At 42.9% G+C, this 19368-nt stretch overlaps 1 protein-coding gene across 6 annotated transcripts in view; it reads left to right on the top strand.

Moving 5' to 3' along the window:
* Positions 1–19368, top strand: part of mprip (myosin phosphatase Rho interacting protein) — a 533204-nt gene that overhangs the window by 465537 nt on the left and 48299 nt on the right. For all 6 annotated transcript variants that reach the window (XM_068057934.1, XM_068057930.1, XM_068057933.1 and 3 more), the window contains 3 exons: positions 1221–1330; positions 1605–2166; positions 5624–5761. In XM_068057934.1, the coding sequence (XP_067914035.1) occupies positions 1221–1330; positions 1605–2166; positions 5624–5761 (810 nt within the window). The remainder of the gene's footprint in view (positions 1–1220; positions 1331–1604; positions 2167–5623; positions 5762–19368) is intronic.

Below are 19368 nucleotides of genomic sequence, written 5' to 3'. Positions count from 1 at the left end.
AATAGAAAGTTTTATACATGAAACTGAACCCCAAACTGAGTCTTCCCATGTTCAACTCTACGTGTCTATGATGCAGTAAAGCCGATGGCTAAAAGCTGCCAAAATTATTTTTTGCCTGGGTGTGGAGCTGTGTATCAACCACTTTTCCAAAAAGCACCAACTGGACAACTCCTGCTCTCGGGTTACATAGTTCAGATTTAACAGGCATTGAAGATTGCTGCTTGTCGGACAAAAGGTACAGTGAGACCTCGCTTTCTGGGATTAACAGTCAGCTGTTTTTGTAAGTAGGTTTCAGAAAAAGTAACAGCTTCCCGTCCTAACTATGTTTGAAGGGCCATTGACATTGTCTGTTGATAGCATGCATATTCCAAGATCTGGCTTTCCCAGCCATGTCTGAGTTACCTGAAACTGTCTTTAAACTCCAGCCAAATGTGGGAATGTGGATTTCTCTTTCAATATAGATAAAGCAATTCTGTTGTAATCAATTTAAAGTGGTGGTGTCATCAATCTTAATAATTATAAAGATTCATGTGGCATTACACCGGATGGATTTCACAGACATGGCAGTGGTCAAAAACTGTTTGAGATACATTTTCTCAATTTAAGTGGTTTGTTAAGTAACTCTGTCCAATTAAGGTTAGGTTTGTATTTGTTTTTACAAAAGGGAGATAAGTCAGCACTTTTGGGACGCCTGCAAATCAAGATCTGTTCTCAGAGCAAATATATTTTGTCTCTCTCCTTCCACCCAGGCTGCAAGATGATGACCTATGCTGCACACACTACCCCAAACAATGGCAGCCCTCTGGCATCTGACATAAGTGGCAGTTCTTTATTTTTGAGTTTGTGTATCTGTTATTCATGAATGGCGCATCATAGTCAGACCTGATCATGTTCTGATCCCTACATGCACACTTTACAGAGAGAGGGAGATAACTGGACTGACTTTTTCCTTCTTCAAGCCCAAATAAACAGAGGCCAGGGTAGTGTTCCCATTGCTATTATGCCTGAGATGAGGTGACTCTGCAGGGACACTGATAGAAGCTGGTAATAACCAGGTGCCTACGGTTCAGTCATATAACCAGGATTTATAATTGGCAATTCTTCACTAACCTTTGGTCCCTGAGTATTTAAGACACCTGGCTGGCTTGACTGAAGTAATACAGAAAAGGCTAATGCACAGACATTATGGATAATACAGATGACTTTATCTCATCTTACAGACCCAGGAAGCTTTGTTTACCCTTTCTGCAATGACTGCTGGCATCCGACGCAATTGGATGCAGGCATTAATGAAAAATATCCGTCCTTCAACAGCACCGGATGTTGCCAGGTAGGAATATGCTTCATTGTAACTTAACTATTGCTTGTTATGCAGATTCTATACAGTTCATTATAGCAAGTGCTGTGTAAATGTATTGTTTAAGAATATTCTGTCTGAATTTGAAGTGACTTTATAGTTTCAAATAGGTATTTTTTAGGTACTCCTTACCTATGTCTAATTCGTATTGTGGAAGTGCCATGAACTGAAGCAAGCATATTCAAAATAATTACATGTAGATTATTGCTTTTTAAGGAATTTCAGTCCGGTGGTTTTGTTCCATCAGCTTACCAGAAGAACAGTGTGCTGCGGTGCTCCCAGATGCAACTCCACATTATGATAGCAAATCAGACTCTCCATCGTCTGAAACTTCTTCTGTGGATAAAGATACAGGGCAGAGAAAAAGCCGAGCACGGGAAAGGCGGAGAGAGGGCAGGTCAAAAACTTTTGACTGGGCAGAATTCAGGCCAATAGCACAAGCCTTAGCACAAGAGAGATCAGCAAAGGCAGATTTATGTGACAGCCATGCGGAGAGATTCGGTTCACCTCCATCAGACCTGAACGATTGGGAACGGACTAAACGGCGTGAGGAACGTAGAAAAAGATACGAGGCTGTGACCGGAACAGTAGGCTCAAGTTCAGCTGATGTAAGCAAGATGGAATTTGAAGCATCAAGTTCCTCACTGCTGCTGGACCGGAGACAAAAGGTGCACGATGAAATTGAAGAGCACTGGCAACAGGTAGAACGGACACCCATCAGGGAAGAACGTCGGGTTCCTCTGGCAACAGTACTACCAAGTTTGCAAACATCACAGATTGATGAGCTACTGGAAACTCATACAAAAGAGGTAGGCAAAAAAGAACAATTATTCCCCATTTAAAAATGATCTGAGTGGTTAATTGTTAAATCTAAAATATATATTCATTCACTTCTTGAGGCTTGGGTTACTCAAAGCATGGTTACCAGTCGTGGGGTGGAGGAAGGGGAAAGGCACAAAAGGCCAGAGCCAAAGGAATGAAGGGTTTGGAGGGAGGAATGATTGTATTGCTAGAGAAGGATACAGAGATGGGGGTGCATGAGCCAGTGAGGGGATTCAAACAGAATGAGAATTTTAAATTTAAGGCATTGGGGGAGCAGGAGCCAGTGCAAGTCAACAAGGATAAGGGTGTTGGGCGATTGGGTCTTGGTGCAGGATAGGATGCTGAGTATTAGATAAGCTGACACTTATCTGTCGAGGATGGGAGACAAGCTAGCAGAGGACTGGAATGGTAGAGTCTGTACGTGGCAAAGGCAGTCGTGATCGGCTGAAGTGATAATGTTACGCAGGTGGAAGTATCCAGCCTTTCTGATGGAGAGGATGAGATTGAAAGCTCAACTCAGAGTCAAATAGGACTGAGGTTATGAACAGTCTGGCTCAAGGTGAGATAGTGGGCGTGGAGGACATTTTGGGAAAGGGCTGGAATTGTTGCAGTGTGTGATGCTTGTGGCAGCATTGATGAGAATTATGGAGAAGGTTATAACTTGCAAGGAATGGGGAATGAAGAAAAAAGGTGTCCAGCTTTTAGTCACCAGCACCATGCTTGTTTAGAGCTGTATTAAAAGGATGTGCATTGCAGTTTGATAAGCCACGTCCATTCTATTCTGCTCGAAAAAAAATGACACCAGTTGCCTTATCCCTATGTTATTATATTAATTTTCACCTACATTGTACTTCATATTCATGCCACCTAAGACTGCAGTCTGTATTATAAAGTACAAACAATGTCTGGTGATGATTTGAAGGCGTTGATTTTAACATCAAGGTTCTGCTCATTTTCATTGGCAGTTCAGTTGAGTTCCTGCCTTGTAACTCACTGCCAGCTGCTTCTTAGCCTATATTACACATTGTGTTGAAAGGAGTTCTCCAGACACTGTGCACATGTTCTTCAGTTATTGAAATGGTAGTGGTCCTGTTTCAGTGAGCTGTGGATTCAAATACCTGCAGTACTGTTTTATCAATTAATGTGTAGTTTTCTTTCCAGCCACATCTCGAGAATGTGTAATTTGTGTAGAATGTTTTGGCGGTCCTGTCCAATATTTGTTAGTCTTCCATCCTTTGTGCCAACTAAATCAAGCAGTTTGTTGGATAGTGAGAGAACAAAAGTTGACAATGCTGAAGGTTTTTAACAAAAAACCCACAGTGAACAGCAGAAGACAAATGCTGAAGTATTTGTATGCTGTTCGAAATCAAGCTTTCTATCAACATTATTCACCTGTACTTAGCAACAAGGCAGGTTGATACCTCCTGTGTGCGATAATGTTAAAAACTGTATACGTAGAGTAAAGGGTTGGTCTGCTGCAGGATTAACACTTACCATTCACTGAAAAGACTTTCAGAATATCTACCATTCACTCCTGATTACTTCAATAGTTGGAGAAATGTCACTCGGTGACAGCCTATTGATCAGGCTAAAGTTACAAATCTAATTGACAGCAAGAGATAGATTTATGTAAAAATGTGGTAAACTGCAACTGTGGCACTTCCAAAACAAAAATCACTAAGCCTTTGTAGAAAGACTGAAGAATTTCAAGAGTCCTCCAACTGAAGATTGGGTAAATAAATTCTCAGTATAGTTGCAGTATGGTGTTCCACCTCACCAATCTGAATTAGAAAATGGTTGGGCTGAGTGAACCTAAATTGGGCTTGGCAACCTTTTGAAGTGAAGAACAGGTTCTTTGAGGAACAACTGCACATTCTTTAATCAAATAACACTTTTTGTGTCAAGATTGTTGATCTTGAGACAACTGCTACTTTCCAACAAGATATCCTCAGTGGATCAACCAGCATAAATAGATAAGCCCTCTGCCAACTCTTCACAATGGCAAACTTACATTCCTAATCTGAGGTATTGGGCAAATGATTCCAGTCTGATGGAGGTTTGTCTGCATGTCATACTCTAAACATAGAGTTGAGCAGTCCTGTTTGTATCTCAGTGCCCACTCTATTCAGAAGGTTCAAATTGCTCAGATTCAGGCCCTCGTATCAAGACACAGACTTTCAGAAGCAGCAGATGTAGCTTCATTATTTTAAAAAAAACATTTTCATTGGTCCAGCTACAATTTCAGACTGAACAAATGCAGTTATGTTCTAGCACGATGCAGGACAGAGTCCACATTTATCAATACTGTATCTGGAACCTCAAGTCCTAGCCCTGAAAATTGAAATGGATACGGTTAACTGTATCGATGAAGAGCTTTTACATCTTTGATCATAGCATGACTGCAAAAAGCCTTGTAGTACGTTGAACAACAATTTTTCAAGCTACATTTTAATCAAAACATGACAAATCGAGTATATACTGCAGGTATATGAAAAAAGATAGAAAGCATCATACTATTTGTTCTCTGACTTGGAGTTGGAAATTTACAAGCAGTTTCCAATCAGGGATGCACTAGGTATTGCGTACATCTTTCTGGTGTGTAACTCAGTAAAAGGTTCACTGTTTATCCTGCAGCACACTAACCCATTCACTCCATGCGCAAAATTTGACTTCATTTGTAAGAAGGAAATTGGCTTCTTTTCCCTCACTGCACAGTAACTAAACTCTGATTAACTTAAAGCTATAGTTACTTATGACAGTTAGACTTTGTGGCTTTGAAAGGCGAGGTCATCTTCATCTCAGATACACTATAGCAGCAGTGTCGCATTGTGCGTTATGTGGCATAACATTGTCACTGTAATACAATGCTCATGACAAGTAAAATAAGGATGCCATAGGAAATTTTCAGGTACTATTGTACATGTTGGGCATAACCAAGTCTAATGGCTGAACGGGACACTTCTTCAGTCAATTAATTGCCAGTTCTAGGTAGAAGCATCTAGTACAGTTGCAGACAAATTTAAATTGTCAGGAATATTTTATTTTGTGATAGATACAGTATTTAGTTCTACATGTTTTAAAAATACTTTTGTTAAAATCATGTGGATCTGCCATCCTGGTTTCCACCTGAGTATGTCAGGGCTGTGCTGTGTTGTAGAGTATGTACCTGTAGCCTTCCACTGCTGCATCACCTCTTGTTAACAATTCCACTTACTAGCTATACAAGCTTAAAAAAAGTTTCATTTGCTCTGTGATCGCTTTGTGGTCATCCATCAGGCGATGATGTTCACCAAAAGTGACTTGGTCTTTCCGCTTTCCTCTGTTCTTCCTCCTCAAACCTTATCTTAGATCAATACTTAATATTTTGAATGCTACTTAAGAGAGAGAGAGAGCATGGTAACTCCTAATTGTACTTCTGTAAAAGGTGATTTGTTATTTCTTTAGCTTGAAGAATTGAAAACCCAGTTGGAGCACTGCCAACAGGAACTGATAGATTCGCAGAAATACAGGGCAGAGCTCGAAGCCCAGCTGAAGGCTAGTATGGAACGTGAGCAGCAGATCCGTTCTGGATACATCTCCCAGGTAAGAAAAAAAGCCCAGTCCTGTACAGGCATACCTTTCTTTTGACATGTAGAGAGTGCTACCTCCTGTATGAACCCTTTGCATGTTTTGAGAACTGACAACTTACCAGAATTTTTTTAAATGCATGGACTGCTGCATGCCAATATGAAGAACTGATGAATCATTGGTGCTTTTATACCATTAATAGCAACTTTTAATCTTTCAGGGGAAAGTAACCCCAGTAATGAACCATATAGAGGGGAATTTTGGTGAGCATTTTAGTGATTCTTTTAATAGTTTCAGAAATAAACAACCAAATAAAGACCTAGCCGGTTAGAAATTAATTTTCAGTTCAGTTGTGAAATTGCCAATATATGGCGAATAATAAACAGCATTTACTTGAAATTGATGACTGTTTGACTTTGTGCTTTGTGAGAGCACAGCTCTCACAATTTATAAATGTTCAAACTCTGGAGCGATAAGTCTGAGATTTCTTTTCAGTTTTATTTCCACTATCACTGTTACGTTTTTCTCATTCTGCCACCATAATAAATATTTTTTGGCATATGGCCTTTGTTACATCATTGGAAGAGATTTAATAGGAAAGGAGTTTACAGAAAGTTAGTGTTCTTATACATTATAACACTCCTGTGAATTGCTCAGGACTGGTTGTACACTTACGGAATCTATATTAGTGAAAGATGAGTAGAATAGAAACTAACTTTGTCTAAAAAGAAAATACTTTGTGCATTATCTGAAAACGTCCAGAAATGGAATGTTCGGGCTTCATCTAACCCTTTGACAAGATTCAGTTTTATTCAAAATATGGCTTAATGCCCATAATAGATTTCAATAAATGAGTACAGAAAAAGTCCAACATGGAACAATTCTGACAGTTGGTGATCTTGGAGCATAATTGAATTTCAGCCTTTTGATTAGTTATGTCTATAATGAGGTTTGAGCAAAATAAATCCTGGATAGCATGAGTCTGGGACACCTTCAACTGACTATCTTAAATGCCTAATCTGTGCAGTGTTTTCTCAGTGAAGTGCACACCAAAGAAAACCAATTCAGTTTTTTTTTTAAAAGTAATAGCTCGGCTATCTCACAAGTAATGTTGTGGCATTGTTTATTTCACACTTGTGGAAGGACCTCAAATTCAGATATCTCTCTCTCAAGTGATTGAGAGTCCTTGTAAGTGAAATAAACCCAGTAGCGTTAGCGATTGACCTTCCCCTCCCAGAGCATACTTTACTGTTTCAAGGGAAGGGGAAGATTTGTGCCGTCAACCTTGTATGGATGCAGTGTTCTGTTTATTGTATAGAATGCCTTATTAAAAGAACTAACCAAAATTATTCTGAAAATTTAATTGGGTTTGGTGTTGTATTATCTAGACAGAGTACAATGGATCAGAGTAGACATTGTCCATGCAAAAGCATTTTGAAAAATCTGTTCAAGGTTATAACAAAGATGCATTACGAGGGTAATTGAGAAATTTAAGCTTTACACTCTAGAGAGATGGATAGAGGGGACCTTCCTGACATGGTTGCATTTTTGTATTATTTTAAAACTGTAGATTACTGTAGATTTTTCCATGCTTCTACCCTGGATCACACTCATGGTAAGTCACTACTGCCCATGCTGTCAAGCCTGTCTTGATGAGCTCTATTCGCTATTAAATGTTCAGTAATGTGCCTGGAAACAACCAACAGAAAACCAAATCTTATCTTTTTTTTATGCTATTGGGATTATTATTCTTCATCGATATGTGCAGAATATAGTTCTCTCTATAGTCGTTGATCAGCCATGGAACAACAAATCAGACCTTATCATGATTTAAACTACTAAGCAAATTAAGCAAACTTAACAATATAGTAGAAATTCTATTATCTATCTCTTCAAAAGGAACACAATAAAAGTTACAATTATAAACATTTAACTGCTCTGTAGGTAACTTATGTAGATGCAAATCGTTTTCTCATCATTAACCTACTGCAGTAACTAACGAGTTGATCATGCTTTACTGTGAGTATTTAAATCTGGTCAACTCGACATCAGTCAAAGGACTCTCTTGTTCCATGTTATGTCCCTTATTGTCAAGGCTTGTTTGAATTTTGTAACACTATATATTTTGTGACCCCCACCCACCACCCCAACCATAGAAACTATAATAAGCTTTGCTGCCTATGCATCAATACAAGCTGAGCTAATGCAGATGACTTCATAAACTGATCAGGTATTGTGCCCTGAATTAAAGGGTCAGCTGCCAGACAAAAACAAAAAGGTGCTGCTCCATTTTTATGGTATATGTATATAAATGTTAAATGCTATTGATAAAGTAACCCCACTTTTTAGTTGTGTATGCCAAATAGGTAAGAGTAGCTGACACAATTAGGAATTAGTGAAAAGTAAATTTAAATAGTTATTACTGGAAAAACTTGCTTGTTCACAAAGTGACAAATTCGTAATCTATTAAGCAATATTTAACACAGTTTTCAATTTTTTTGCAGTATGCATTCTAAAATAGTGTTAATTATTGTAATCTTTATGAAAAAGCTAACTGTCTGGTTCCGAAAATGAGCTTTTTTCAGTTTTCCCCCTCATCTTTTAGTGTGAATTTAGTTGTCATATTTTGCCTGAACACGCTCCAATTTTAATAGAGGAACCGAATGTATTAGTTATTTTCCTTCATTTTCTTCTTTCCTGTCCTGTCTTGAAGGTGCCGATTCTTTTGTTGGATGTATTGTCAGGTTTCACCCAAGAATCTAGTGTTGACAGGCTTCTTAATATTTGGGCAGAGGAATTACATCCAGGCTAGGTGTATCCCCAGCCAACATCCAACAACAGCAACAACTTGTGTTTATATAACATCTTTCAGGTAGTAAAATGTCCCAAGGTGCTTCACAAGAGTGTTATCATAAAAAAATTGACAGTAAGCCTCATAAGGAAATATTAGGGCAGATGGCCAAAAACTTGATCAAAGAAGGAGGTTTTAAGGAGAGTCTTAAAGGAAGAAAGGAAGGTTTAGGGAGAGAATTCCAGAGCTTGGGACTCAGCAGCTAAAGGCATAGCCAGCAATGGTGGAGCAAATAAAATTAGGGATGTGTTAATGGCTAGAATTGGAGGAATGCAGATGTCACGGAGGATTATAGGGCTGGAGGAAATTCCAGAGGTAACGAGAGGTCAAGATCATAGATTTAGAAACGAGAATGAGAATTTTGAAATAAAGGCATTACTTAACCAGAACCTATTGTAAGTTAGCAAGGACAGGGCTGGTGGGTCAACAGGACTTTGTGCGAGTTAGGATATGGGCCATAGAGTTTTGGATGAGCTTAAGTTTATGGAAGGTGAAAGATTGGAAACTTGCCAGGAGTGTATTTGAATAGTCAAGTCTAGAGGTGATAAAGGTATGGATGAGGTTTCAACAACAGATGGGCAGAGGCAGACTCAGGCCACCTTACGGAGATGAAAATAGGCAGTTTTAGTGATGGCACGGATATGTGGTCAGATATTCATCTCTGGCTCAAATTCAACAGCATGGTTTTGGACAGTCTGGTTCAGCCTCAGACAGTTGGAGAGCGATGGAGTTGGCATCTAGGGTGAGGATTGAAGACAATGGTTTTGGTCTTCCCAATGTTTAATTGAAGAAAATTTCTGGTCATTCAGTACTGAATGTTGGATAAGAGTCTGGCAATTTTGGAGAGGTCAAGGGAGGTAGTGGAGGTACAACTGGGTGTAGTCAGGAATGCGTGGACCCTGAGATTGGATTTTTGGATGATGTCGCCAGGAATGAGAAATAGGAGGTCATGGATATATCCTAGAACCTTGAGAGACACCAGAAGTACTGGTTTAGGAGTGGAAAGAGAAGCCATTGCAACTGGTTCTCTGGCTACGACTGGGTAGATAAGTGCAGGCAAGTGCAGTCCCATCCAGCTGGATGACAGTGGCGAGGCTTTGGAGGAGGATGGTATGGCGAACCATATGACTGGTCCAAAAGGATGAGGAAGGATAGGGGCAAGGAAGAACCTTGGACAACATTTAGCCCAGGGAAGGGAGGGAAGCAGCTGATCAGATGGTCTCAATCTTGGTGAGAAAGAAATCTCACTTGTTGAGGCAGGGGAGAGAGTTTTAAAAAGACTATTTGCAGTAGAGAAATGAAGCCAGGGGTTATCCTCTTTCCCCAAAACCCCACACCCCACCCCTCCACGTTAAGACCTTCTGTTGCTTCTACTGAGATCAACTATATGAGCACAGATTGGAGTTTGAACCTGGGACCTTCTGGTTCTGGATATTCATTTATTTTACAATTTCAGGACATGATTGAGCATTCCAGATTTCATATTTAAAAATTGTGTAAGATTGTTTTGGGGCAAGTTCAGCCTAGAATTTTTGGACAATCCAATTGTAGGTGAAATGAGCTGTGATTTCCATTCAGTCTTTAAGCACGACCCAGAGCTTCCGGTCGTCTGTCATTTTTAATTCTCCACCTTGCTCCCACACTGACCTCTTTGTCCTCAGCCTCCTGAAGTGTTCCAGTGAAGCTCAAAGCCAGCTCATCTTTCGATTAGGCACTTTACAGCCTTCCAAACTCAACATTACGTCCAGCAATTGCAGACCATAACCTCTGCCCCTGTTTTGTTTCCTTTTTCTTGGCTGATTTTAATTTTACTCTCTAGTTTTTCTCTCTCTTGTTTTTGGATGGCAACTATTCACACCTCTATCTTTTTCTTTACTTGTCCCGTTACTCATCCCTGTGGCCTTGCACCACCAACTCTTTTGTTGTTTAATCTCTCCTGTCACAGACCTGCACTTCTGTTCTTTTATCCCTCGAGCCACCGCCCCCCCCCCCCCACCCCCCTTTTTCACTTGCTCAAAACCTACTACATTCCTAAATTTTCCCAGTTCTGATGAAAGGTCATCGGCCTAAAACGTTAAAGCTGTTTCTCTGTCCAGTAATTTCACTGTTACAATTTGAGGCTTGTTTTTTTCTGCAATCTGTGAACATCTGTACTTTCCAGTAATTTATTGGTGTGTTATTCCCTGATACTATGTTGCTCATGGGTATTTGCAGAGACATCAAAAGGGAACAAGAGTGGAAAATCTGTAAATATTTATCCAGATAAAAACCAGCCAAGTTAATTGGGAATTTTGCTTCAAAGAAACACAATCACTCAGTAAGCATCAAAGCAGTATTTAAAACCAGCTGAGTGGCTGATAGTGAAATGTTGATCCTCCATGCTGGAGTATCTCAAATTCCAGCTTCAACTGTTGCATATTTCCTTACCCCTATCCCATCCCACCTCCCTCCAATCCCTCACTGAGGTGGGCGGTGTCTTGCAAAGTGGGGTATAGGTGAGACTTCTCCCACGTAAAAGATGCCCCTTTGTTAGCTAGAGCAGCAACAATCATAACCATGGCTAAGTTTATTGCTCACATTATCATGTCCCAACTTAGGGATATTAGTGTGAGGAGGGATGGAAAAATAGCAACGATGCAGATATAAACGGGAGGAATGATTATAAAATTGAGATGAAAGAATCTGAACTATTTAACTTTTTTAAAAGAATTAGAAAAATTTGGAGTACTGATGTTGCAGTGAGTTAACACTCTTATCCTTTTGCTCTGGTACCTAGATTCAGATCCATCCCACATTGTTGGATTGAAAGTCTTCTATTTCAGATGGCTAAAGGTCTAGAGTAAAGTGAGGTTTGAGGAGTTTTCATATAAGTTTCTCGCTGACAGCAAAAAAGTTAATAATTGGTGCTAATTCAAGGTTTAGTGAGGCCATGTGGAGAGTTGAATTGACAAATAAACTGTTGCACATACAGACTGTGGTCCTCCAAAGTTTAGATTATAGGCTATTCATTGTTGAGGAAGATGGCACTGTCCTTTACATGTGAACTTTGTTATACCTAAACTCTTGTGTGCTTGTAGAAATATTCATTATGGACTGGGTTCTAAACATTAATCGTAGTTCCTTCATTTTCCTGACTAGTTAGGGCAAATGTTTTAGAGATGTTTTAGAGCTGCTTACATTAATGTGAAATTACTGACGAGATGTTATCACCTTATAACCGTATTGAGAAGCTGTGTTAGAACATAGAACAGTACAGCACAGTACAGGCCCTTCGGCCCACTATGTTGTGCCGACCCTTTAACCTACTCTAAGATCAAACTACCTACATACCCTTCATTCTACTATCATCCATGTACCTATCCAAGAGTCGCTTAAATGTCCCTAATGTATCTGCTTCTACTACCACCGCTAGCAGTGCATTCCACACACCCACCACTCTCTGCGTAAAGAACCTACCTCTGACATCTCCCCTAAACCTTCCTCCAATCACCTTAAAATTATGCCCCCTGGTGATAGCCCTTTCCGTCCTGGGAAAAAGTCTCTGGCTATCCACTCTATCTATGCCTCTCATCATCTTGTACACCTCTATCAAGTCACCTCTCATCCTTCTTCACTCCAATGAGAAAAGCCCTAGCTCCCTCAACCTTTCTTCATAAGACATGCCCTCCAGTCCAGGCAGCGTCCTGGTAAATCTCCTCTGCACCCTCTCTAAAGCTTCCACATCCTTACTATAATGAGGCGACCAGAACTGAACACAATATTCCAAGTGTGGTCTAACGAGGGCTTTATAGAGCTGCAGCATAACCTCGCGGCTCTTAAACTAAATCTCCCTGTTAATGAAAGCCAACACCCCATACGCCTTCTTAACAACCCTATCAACTTGGGTGGCAACTTTGAGGGATCTATGGACGTGGACCCCAAGATCCCTCTGTTCCTCCACACTGCCAAGAATCCTGTCTTTAAGCCTGTATTCTGCATTCAAATTCGACCTTCCAAAATGAATCACTTCATACTTTTCCAGGTTGAACTCCATCTGCCACTTCTTAGCCAGCTCTGCATCCTGTCAATGTCCCGTTGCAACCTACAACAGCCCTCCACACTATTCGCAACTCCAGCAACCTTTGTGTCATCGGCAAACTTACTAACCCAGCCTTCCACTTGCTCATCCAAGTCATTTATAAAAATCACAAAGAGCAGAGGTCCCAGAACAGATCCCTGCGGAACACCACTGGTCACCGAGCCCCAGGCTGAATACTTTCCATCTACTACCACCCTCTGACTTCTATGGGCCAGCCAATTCTGTATCCAGACAGCCAAATTTCCCTGAATCCCATGCCTCCTTACTTTCTGAATGAGCCTTCCATGGGGAACCTTATCAAACGCCTTGCTAAAATCCATATACACCACATCCACTGCTCTTCCTTCATCAATGTGTTTTGTCACATCCTCAAAGAATTCAATAAGGCTTGTGAGGCATGACCTGCCCCTCACAAAGCCATGCTGACTGTCTCTAATCAAACTATGCTTTTCCAAATAATCATAAATCCTGTCTCTCAGAATCCTCTCCAATAATTTGCCCACCACCGATGTAAGACTGACTGGTCTGTAATTCCCAGGGTTATCCCTATTCCCTTTCTTGAACAAGGGAACAACATTTGCCACCCTCCAATCATCCGGTACTACTCCAGTGGACAGTGAAGACGCAAAGATCATCGCCAAAGGCGCAGCAATCTCTTCCCTCGCTTCCCGTAATATCCTTGGGTATATCCCGTCTGGCCCCGGGGACTTATCCTCTCATATCATTCAAAATTTCCAGCACATCCTCCCTGTTAACCTCAACCTGTTCGAGCATATCAGCCTGTTCCACGTTGCCCTCACAAACGACCAGGTCCCTCTCACTAGTGAATACTGAAGCAAAGTATTCATTTAGGACCTCCCCTACCTCCTCCGACTCCAGGCACAAGTTCCCTCCACTATCCCTGATCGGCCCTACCCTCACTCTGGCCATCCTCTTGTTCCTCACATGAGTGTAGAACGCCTTGGGATTTTCCTTAATCCTACCCGTCAAGATTATGTCCCCTTCTAGCTATCCAAAAATCTCCATAACTCACATTTCTTCCTTGAGAAGAAGGGATGGAAACATGACATCAAACTTGGAAGTATTGTGAACTCTGAGGAGTATAGTGATGGACTTCAAGAGGACATAGACAGGTTGGTGGAACGGGAGCAGATGAAATTTAATGCAGAGAAATGTGAAGTGATAGGTTTTAGTAGGAAGAACAAGGAGAGGCAATATAAGCTAGTGGGTACAATTCTAAAGGGGTACAGGAACAGAGATCTGGGGGTATATGGGCATAAATCATTGTAGGTGGCAGGGCAGGTTGAGAAAGTGGCTAAAAAGACATGTGGGATCCTGGGCTTTATAAATGGAGGCATAGAATACAAAAGCAAAGACTTTATGATAAACCTATATAAAACACTTGTTCAGCCTCAACTGGAATATTATGTCTAATTCTGGGCACTGCACTTTAGGAAGGATGTGAAGGCATTAGAGAGAATGCAGACAAGATTTAGAGGAATGGTTCCAGGGATGAGAGATTTAAGTTACATGGATACGTTGGAGAAGCTGGGGTGGTTCTCCTTGGAGAAGAGAAGGTTGAGAGGAGATTTGATGCTCAAAGTCATGAGGGGGTCTAGACAGAATAGATGGAGAGAAATTATTGCATTTGGTGGAGGGATCAAGAATCAGAGAACACAGATTTAAGGTCAATGGCAAAGGAACCAAAGGTGATGTGAGCAAACAATTTTTCACACAGCGAGTTGTTAGGATCTGGAATGCATTGCCTGAGAAGGTGGTGGAGGCAAATTCAATTATGGCTTTCAAAAGGGAATTGGATAATTATCTGAAGATAAATTTGCAGGGTTATGGGGAATGGACTGGGGTGTCAGACTAGCTGAATTGCTCTTGCCGGCACAAAGGGCCGAATGGCTTCTTTCTCTGCTGTAATCGTGCTATGATTCAATGCTATAGAGCAGGGTTGTCCAACATACAGCCCACGGGCCAGAACCTGCCTGCCAGAGGTTTCCATCCAGTCCGTGGATGTAAACAGTACGGGGCAGTTCCTCTTCCTCACCAGGGGTCTGTGACTGGAGATGCAAAATTTCCCTTTGTCTTCTTTCAGACTGGCTTTTTTAAAAATTTGCGCTGTCAGTTGCACAGCTGACAGCTGCTGACATCAGGAACAGTGGTTTCCCAACTTCAGACAGGTTCGGGGTTTTTAAACGCCTGCCGGAAAACCCTGAATCTGTTTGTCATTGGAAACCGCAGTTCCCAATGTCAGCAGCAGTCAGCTGTGGAACTGACGGCGTGAATTTTTTTTAAAAAAACTGACCATCTGCTGAGCGTTCCCGCTCCCCGCAACTGTCAGAGAGAGGGGGACAGACAGCGAGAGAGGGGGCGGGGGGTAGACAGCGAGAGAGCGTGCAGGAAGGGGGAGGTGGGGGGGATGGACGGTGGGGAGAGGCAGGACGGGGAGAGGGGGGTGATGGACGGTGGGGAGAGGCAGGGCGGGAAGAGGGGGGTGATGGACGGTGGGGAGAGGCAGGGCGGGAAGAGGGGGGGGGAGGGAGGGGGAGAGGGATAAACGGGGAGGGAGAGGTGTGGAGGGGGGAGGAGGGAGGGACAGAGAGAGAGAAAGAGGAGAGACGGAGAGGGGGGGCGGGGGAGAGGAGAGACGGAGGGACGGAGAGGGGAGACGGGGACGGTGGGGAGAGGGGGAGAGGGATAAAGGTGGAGGGGGGAGGAGGGAGGGACTGAGGGAGGGAAAGGAGGGACGGAGAGGACAGAGAGGAGGGGGAGAGAGGGAGAGACGGAGAGAGGGGACGGAGAGGGAGAGAGCAGGCAGTGGTGGGAGGGCGGTGGGGGAGAGATTGAGAGAGGGAGAAGGGGTCAGGGAGAGTGATCAAGATCACTCCTGACTGATGGACATCTATCCGGAAATCTCTGCATCACTACAAGTGTGCAGGCAAAGATTGACTACTTATGCAAGGAAAATAATGCTAGGAATCTCAGTCAGTGTCCAACATAGTGTAAGAGAAAGTAAGTCAATAAATTAGTCTTCTCATTTAAAACTTCTTCACAAAAATGCACATTTGTTGTTTTGATTAATTGTAAGATAAATTTTATGCCTTTATATTTCCGAAAGTGTCTCACTGGCCCACTATGTAAAACAATATTTGTGATGTGCCCCCCACCGCCCCACGTGAAAAGGTTGGACAACACTGCTATAGACCCTTTGTCAAAACCACTCTGTTGATGTCTATCATATGTTATTCAGTCCTATTTCTTTGCCTTTCTAACTGAATCAGGAAACCAGAATCAGTTACAAACAGAAATGTTAAACGTACCAGCCACCACACAATTAAAAGTTATTGTTTTGCAGACAAACATGGCGACTATTTTGTACACATAAAGATCCCAAGAAATAGGAATGACGGAATGAGGTGGCACCTCAAACAACGTCTGAAAATTAGTATGAAATGTAAAATAATATACTTCAATTATGTAAAAGCTTCAGTGGACCACAGCTTCACAAAGAATTTCGGATCTGTGATTTTAAATAATAAAATGCTGTAGATTTCGAAACTAGAAAGGTAATATCCCTTGTTCTGTAAATTGATTGACCAGTTGGAACCACTGATAACTGCCACTTGATTTTTTTTTAAATTCCTGAGCTAATTTGGATACGGCTAAAAGATAGTTGTATAGATATCATTGGCATCCTGACATGGTGGGAAGAAAAAAAATTGTTTCTGCCATTGATGCTTATTGACCCAGTTCACCAGCTTGCTACAAAAATGTAGCTGATTGCTGGCTTCTGCCTCTGTTTTGTCTGCAGAAAATAAAATGTTGAAATGATGGTTATAATCGGTCACAAAATTTTCTGTTGTGGAGATAATTTTATTGAAACTTGATTAATAACCAACTAAAATGTTCCACACTTAACAATGTCCAATTGTTGGTACTGTCTTTTTTCCCATGAATTAAATCCTATTAAGCAAAAGTAAATGTAATAAAAATGTGTTTCGTAGTTTGATTACTGTTTTCTAAACCTAACAGCAACAGAACAGGATAGAGACAATTTAAAAGTATTTATAGCATAGAAACAGGTAATTCAACCCTGGTCACTGTTCTTCATCTAACCCCATCAGCATCCGTTCTTTTGTTACTTGTAGCAAAATCATAATAGGCAGATTTTAATGCAGCCATTTAAAGCAGGAATAGTGGCATGGGTGGATGGAGAATCACATCGGAACCATCCACCTGGAAATCCAGTGTCATTACGTCTGTTCTGGATTATGTCAGAGGCGGGAAAATGCCAAGGCGGCATTGCCGCCCTGACAGTACAGGAATCTAATTTAAATTGCTGAGCAGATAATTGTAATGCATTTGCATCTAATCCACCTCAATTTAATTGTGGGCTTGTGATTTAGTGGACGGCGGACGACAATCGCTGCCTTTGGGTTTACGGCCATTAAAAGATGGCATCACCAAGGCGAGAGGCTTCAGTGCCACGACAGGGAGGCAGCCACGAGCAGTGCTGAATAGGGGGAAGAAGTGGGTGCGGAGGCCATTGTTGGACTGTGTTGCTCTGCAAGGTTGGGGGGAGGTGGGGGGGGGTCAGGTTCACGGGGTCTTTGGCGGGGGTGTCGGGAGCATGGTTGCTCTGCAAGGTGGAGGCTTGGGTATGGGTGGCTGTATTGGGTGCCACATTGTTGTGTTAGATGTTTGGTTGCCCGTACTGCTGGATGAGAGGGTCAGCTGTCAGCAAGACTGGGCACTGAGGACCATCAGGGAGTCCGCCAAGTGAAGTGTCAAAGTCTCAGTTGCCAAGGCAGGGTAGTCTCTGCATCGACAGTGCTCCGTTGACCCACTGGGTACCTTGCATGGTTCTCATACACCCTGTCTTTTTGGCCCCCTGTGTGATGCGGCGCCTCTGACAGAGAGCTAAGAGGCAGCTGTGCCTGCTTGTGAAGCTCCACAACAAGAGCAACAGCAGCCGACCATGCCAAGAAGGGCCCATCTGCACCAGAGTGAGTACTGGACTTAGATCAGCTACCTCCAAATGACTGAGTGGCATTGTCAGCGAAGGCTGTGGCACTCCAGGGAGATCATTACCGGCTTATTCGCCCTACTGCAGGATGACTTGCAACCTGTGGGGTTTGGGGTTACCCTATGCCAGTGGCCCTAAAGATCACAATGGCACTGAACTTTTGCACATCTGGTACATTCCAAGGATCCACTAGGGACATGTGTAGGGTCTCCTAGGCAGCAGCCCACCTGCATCAAGGAGGTGACCAATGTCCTATTCAAGAGGGCTGGGACTATGTACACTACCAGACCGACCCTGACAGTCAGGCCGAGAGGGCCATTAGATTCGGGGCCATCGCGGGATTTCCCCAGGTGCAAGGTGTGATGGATTGCACACATCTGGTCATCAAGGCTCCCACGGAGCAGCCAGCCACCTTCTTCAACAGGAAGGGGTTCCATTCAATTAACGTTCAACTGGTCTGCGACTACTGAAAATGTTTTCTGCGGGTGTGTGCCCGCGTCCCGGGAAGCAGCCATGATACCTACATACTTCAACACTCCCAGGTGCCACAGATTTTCAGGCTCCCCTGCTTGCTTTCAGGGATGGATCCTTGGGGACAAGGGCTACCCATTGAAGACATGGATACTGACACCTGTGAGGAACCCTCGCGTAACAGCAATGGAGAAGCACAACACTTGTCACGGCTCCACCCCAGTGACCATTAAGCAGGCCATTGGGCTGCTGAAGATGACATTCCATTGCCTCGAGTGATCTGGTGGAGCCCTGCAATATGTCCCAGTGAGGGTCTCTTGTATCGTGGTGGTCTGCTGTGCTCTGCACAATCTAACACTGCAGAGGAATGTGGGGGAGGCCTTACATGACGATGAGATGCCTGAGTGTCACTCCTCCACTGACCAGGAGGATGCAGAGGAGGGAAAGAAGTTGAAGCCCTTGCACCGGAGGCCAGGTAGATCAAGTGTGCCAAGGAGGCAAGAGGCAACCTCATAATCACTTGTTTCCAGCCTCCCTGATTCCCATTCAGAGAAGCCAATGTAGTCTGTCACCACCTTTCCATTTATGTTCCCTGACTTGCGCTCAACTGCGAACAGCGCTAGTGCCCATGGGAGGTCATATGTTAACGAAGGCTGTAGTTATATTGGCATTCCACTAAGGGGGGGAGGGAGGGGGAAGTCAGCAGCTCGCAATTAAAGCATAATGGAATAGACTTTTACACAATGATTGTTAATTACTAGAACAAAAGAACTTTATATCAATCGTGGCATTTCAGATGTCCGGCACCATGAATCCCTAAGTGTGGCTAGGTGGTTTTCTTAATACATTTGCGAGTGCTGCTACGAGGTATGATCCCAGTGATGATAGCTATGCTGAAGGCAGGCTGCTGATCAGGCTGGCCCTTGGCCTGTGATGACTTCGAAGGCTGTCCTTTGGCTGCCTGTGGCCTGGAAGGCCCCGGCTGCCTGAGGGTTTCCTGCCCTGATGCAGGACTTTCCTCAGGCATTGCAGCTGCATGAGCTGACCTCACTGGTGAAGAGACTGAGGAGCTGCCGTCCACACTCGGAGCACCCTGAGGGGAGCCCCCAGCTGTGGAGGCCAGTCTCTCCTCCCTTTCAAGGCTCGTTTGAACCTCCATGCTCACCAGAGAAGGACAAGGAGCAGGA

The sequence above is a fragment of the Heterodontus francisci genome, chromosome 26 (genome assembly GCF_036365525.1).
Source record: "Heterodontus francisci isolate sHetFra1 chromosome 26, sHetFra1.hap1, whole genome shotgun sequence".
Lineage (NCBI taxonomy): Eukaryota > Metazoa > Chordata > Chondrichthyes > Heterodontiformes > Heterodontidae > Heterodontus > Heterodontus francisci.
This window is presented reverse-complemented; position numbering and strand designations above follow the sequence as displayed.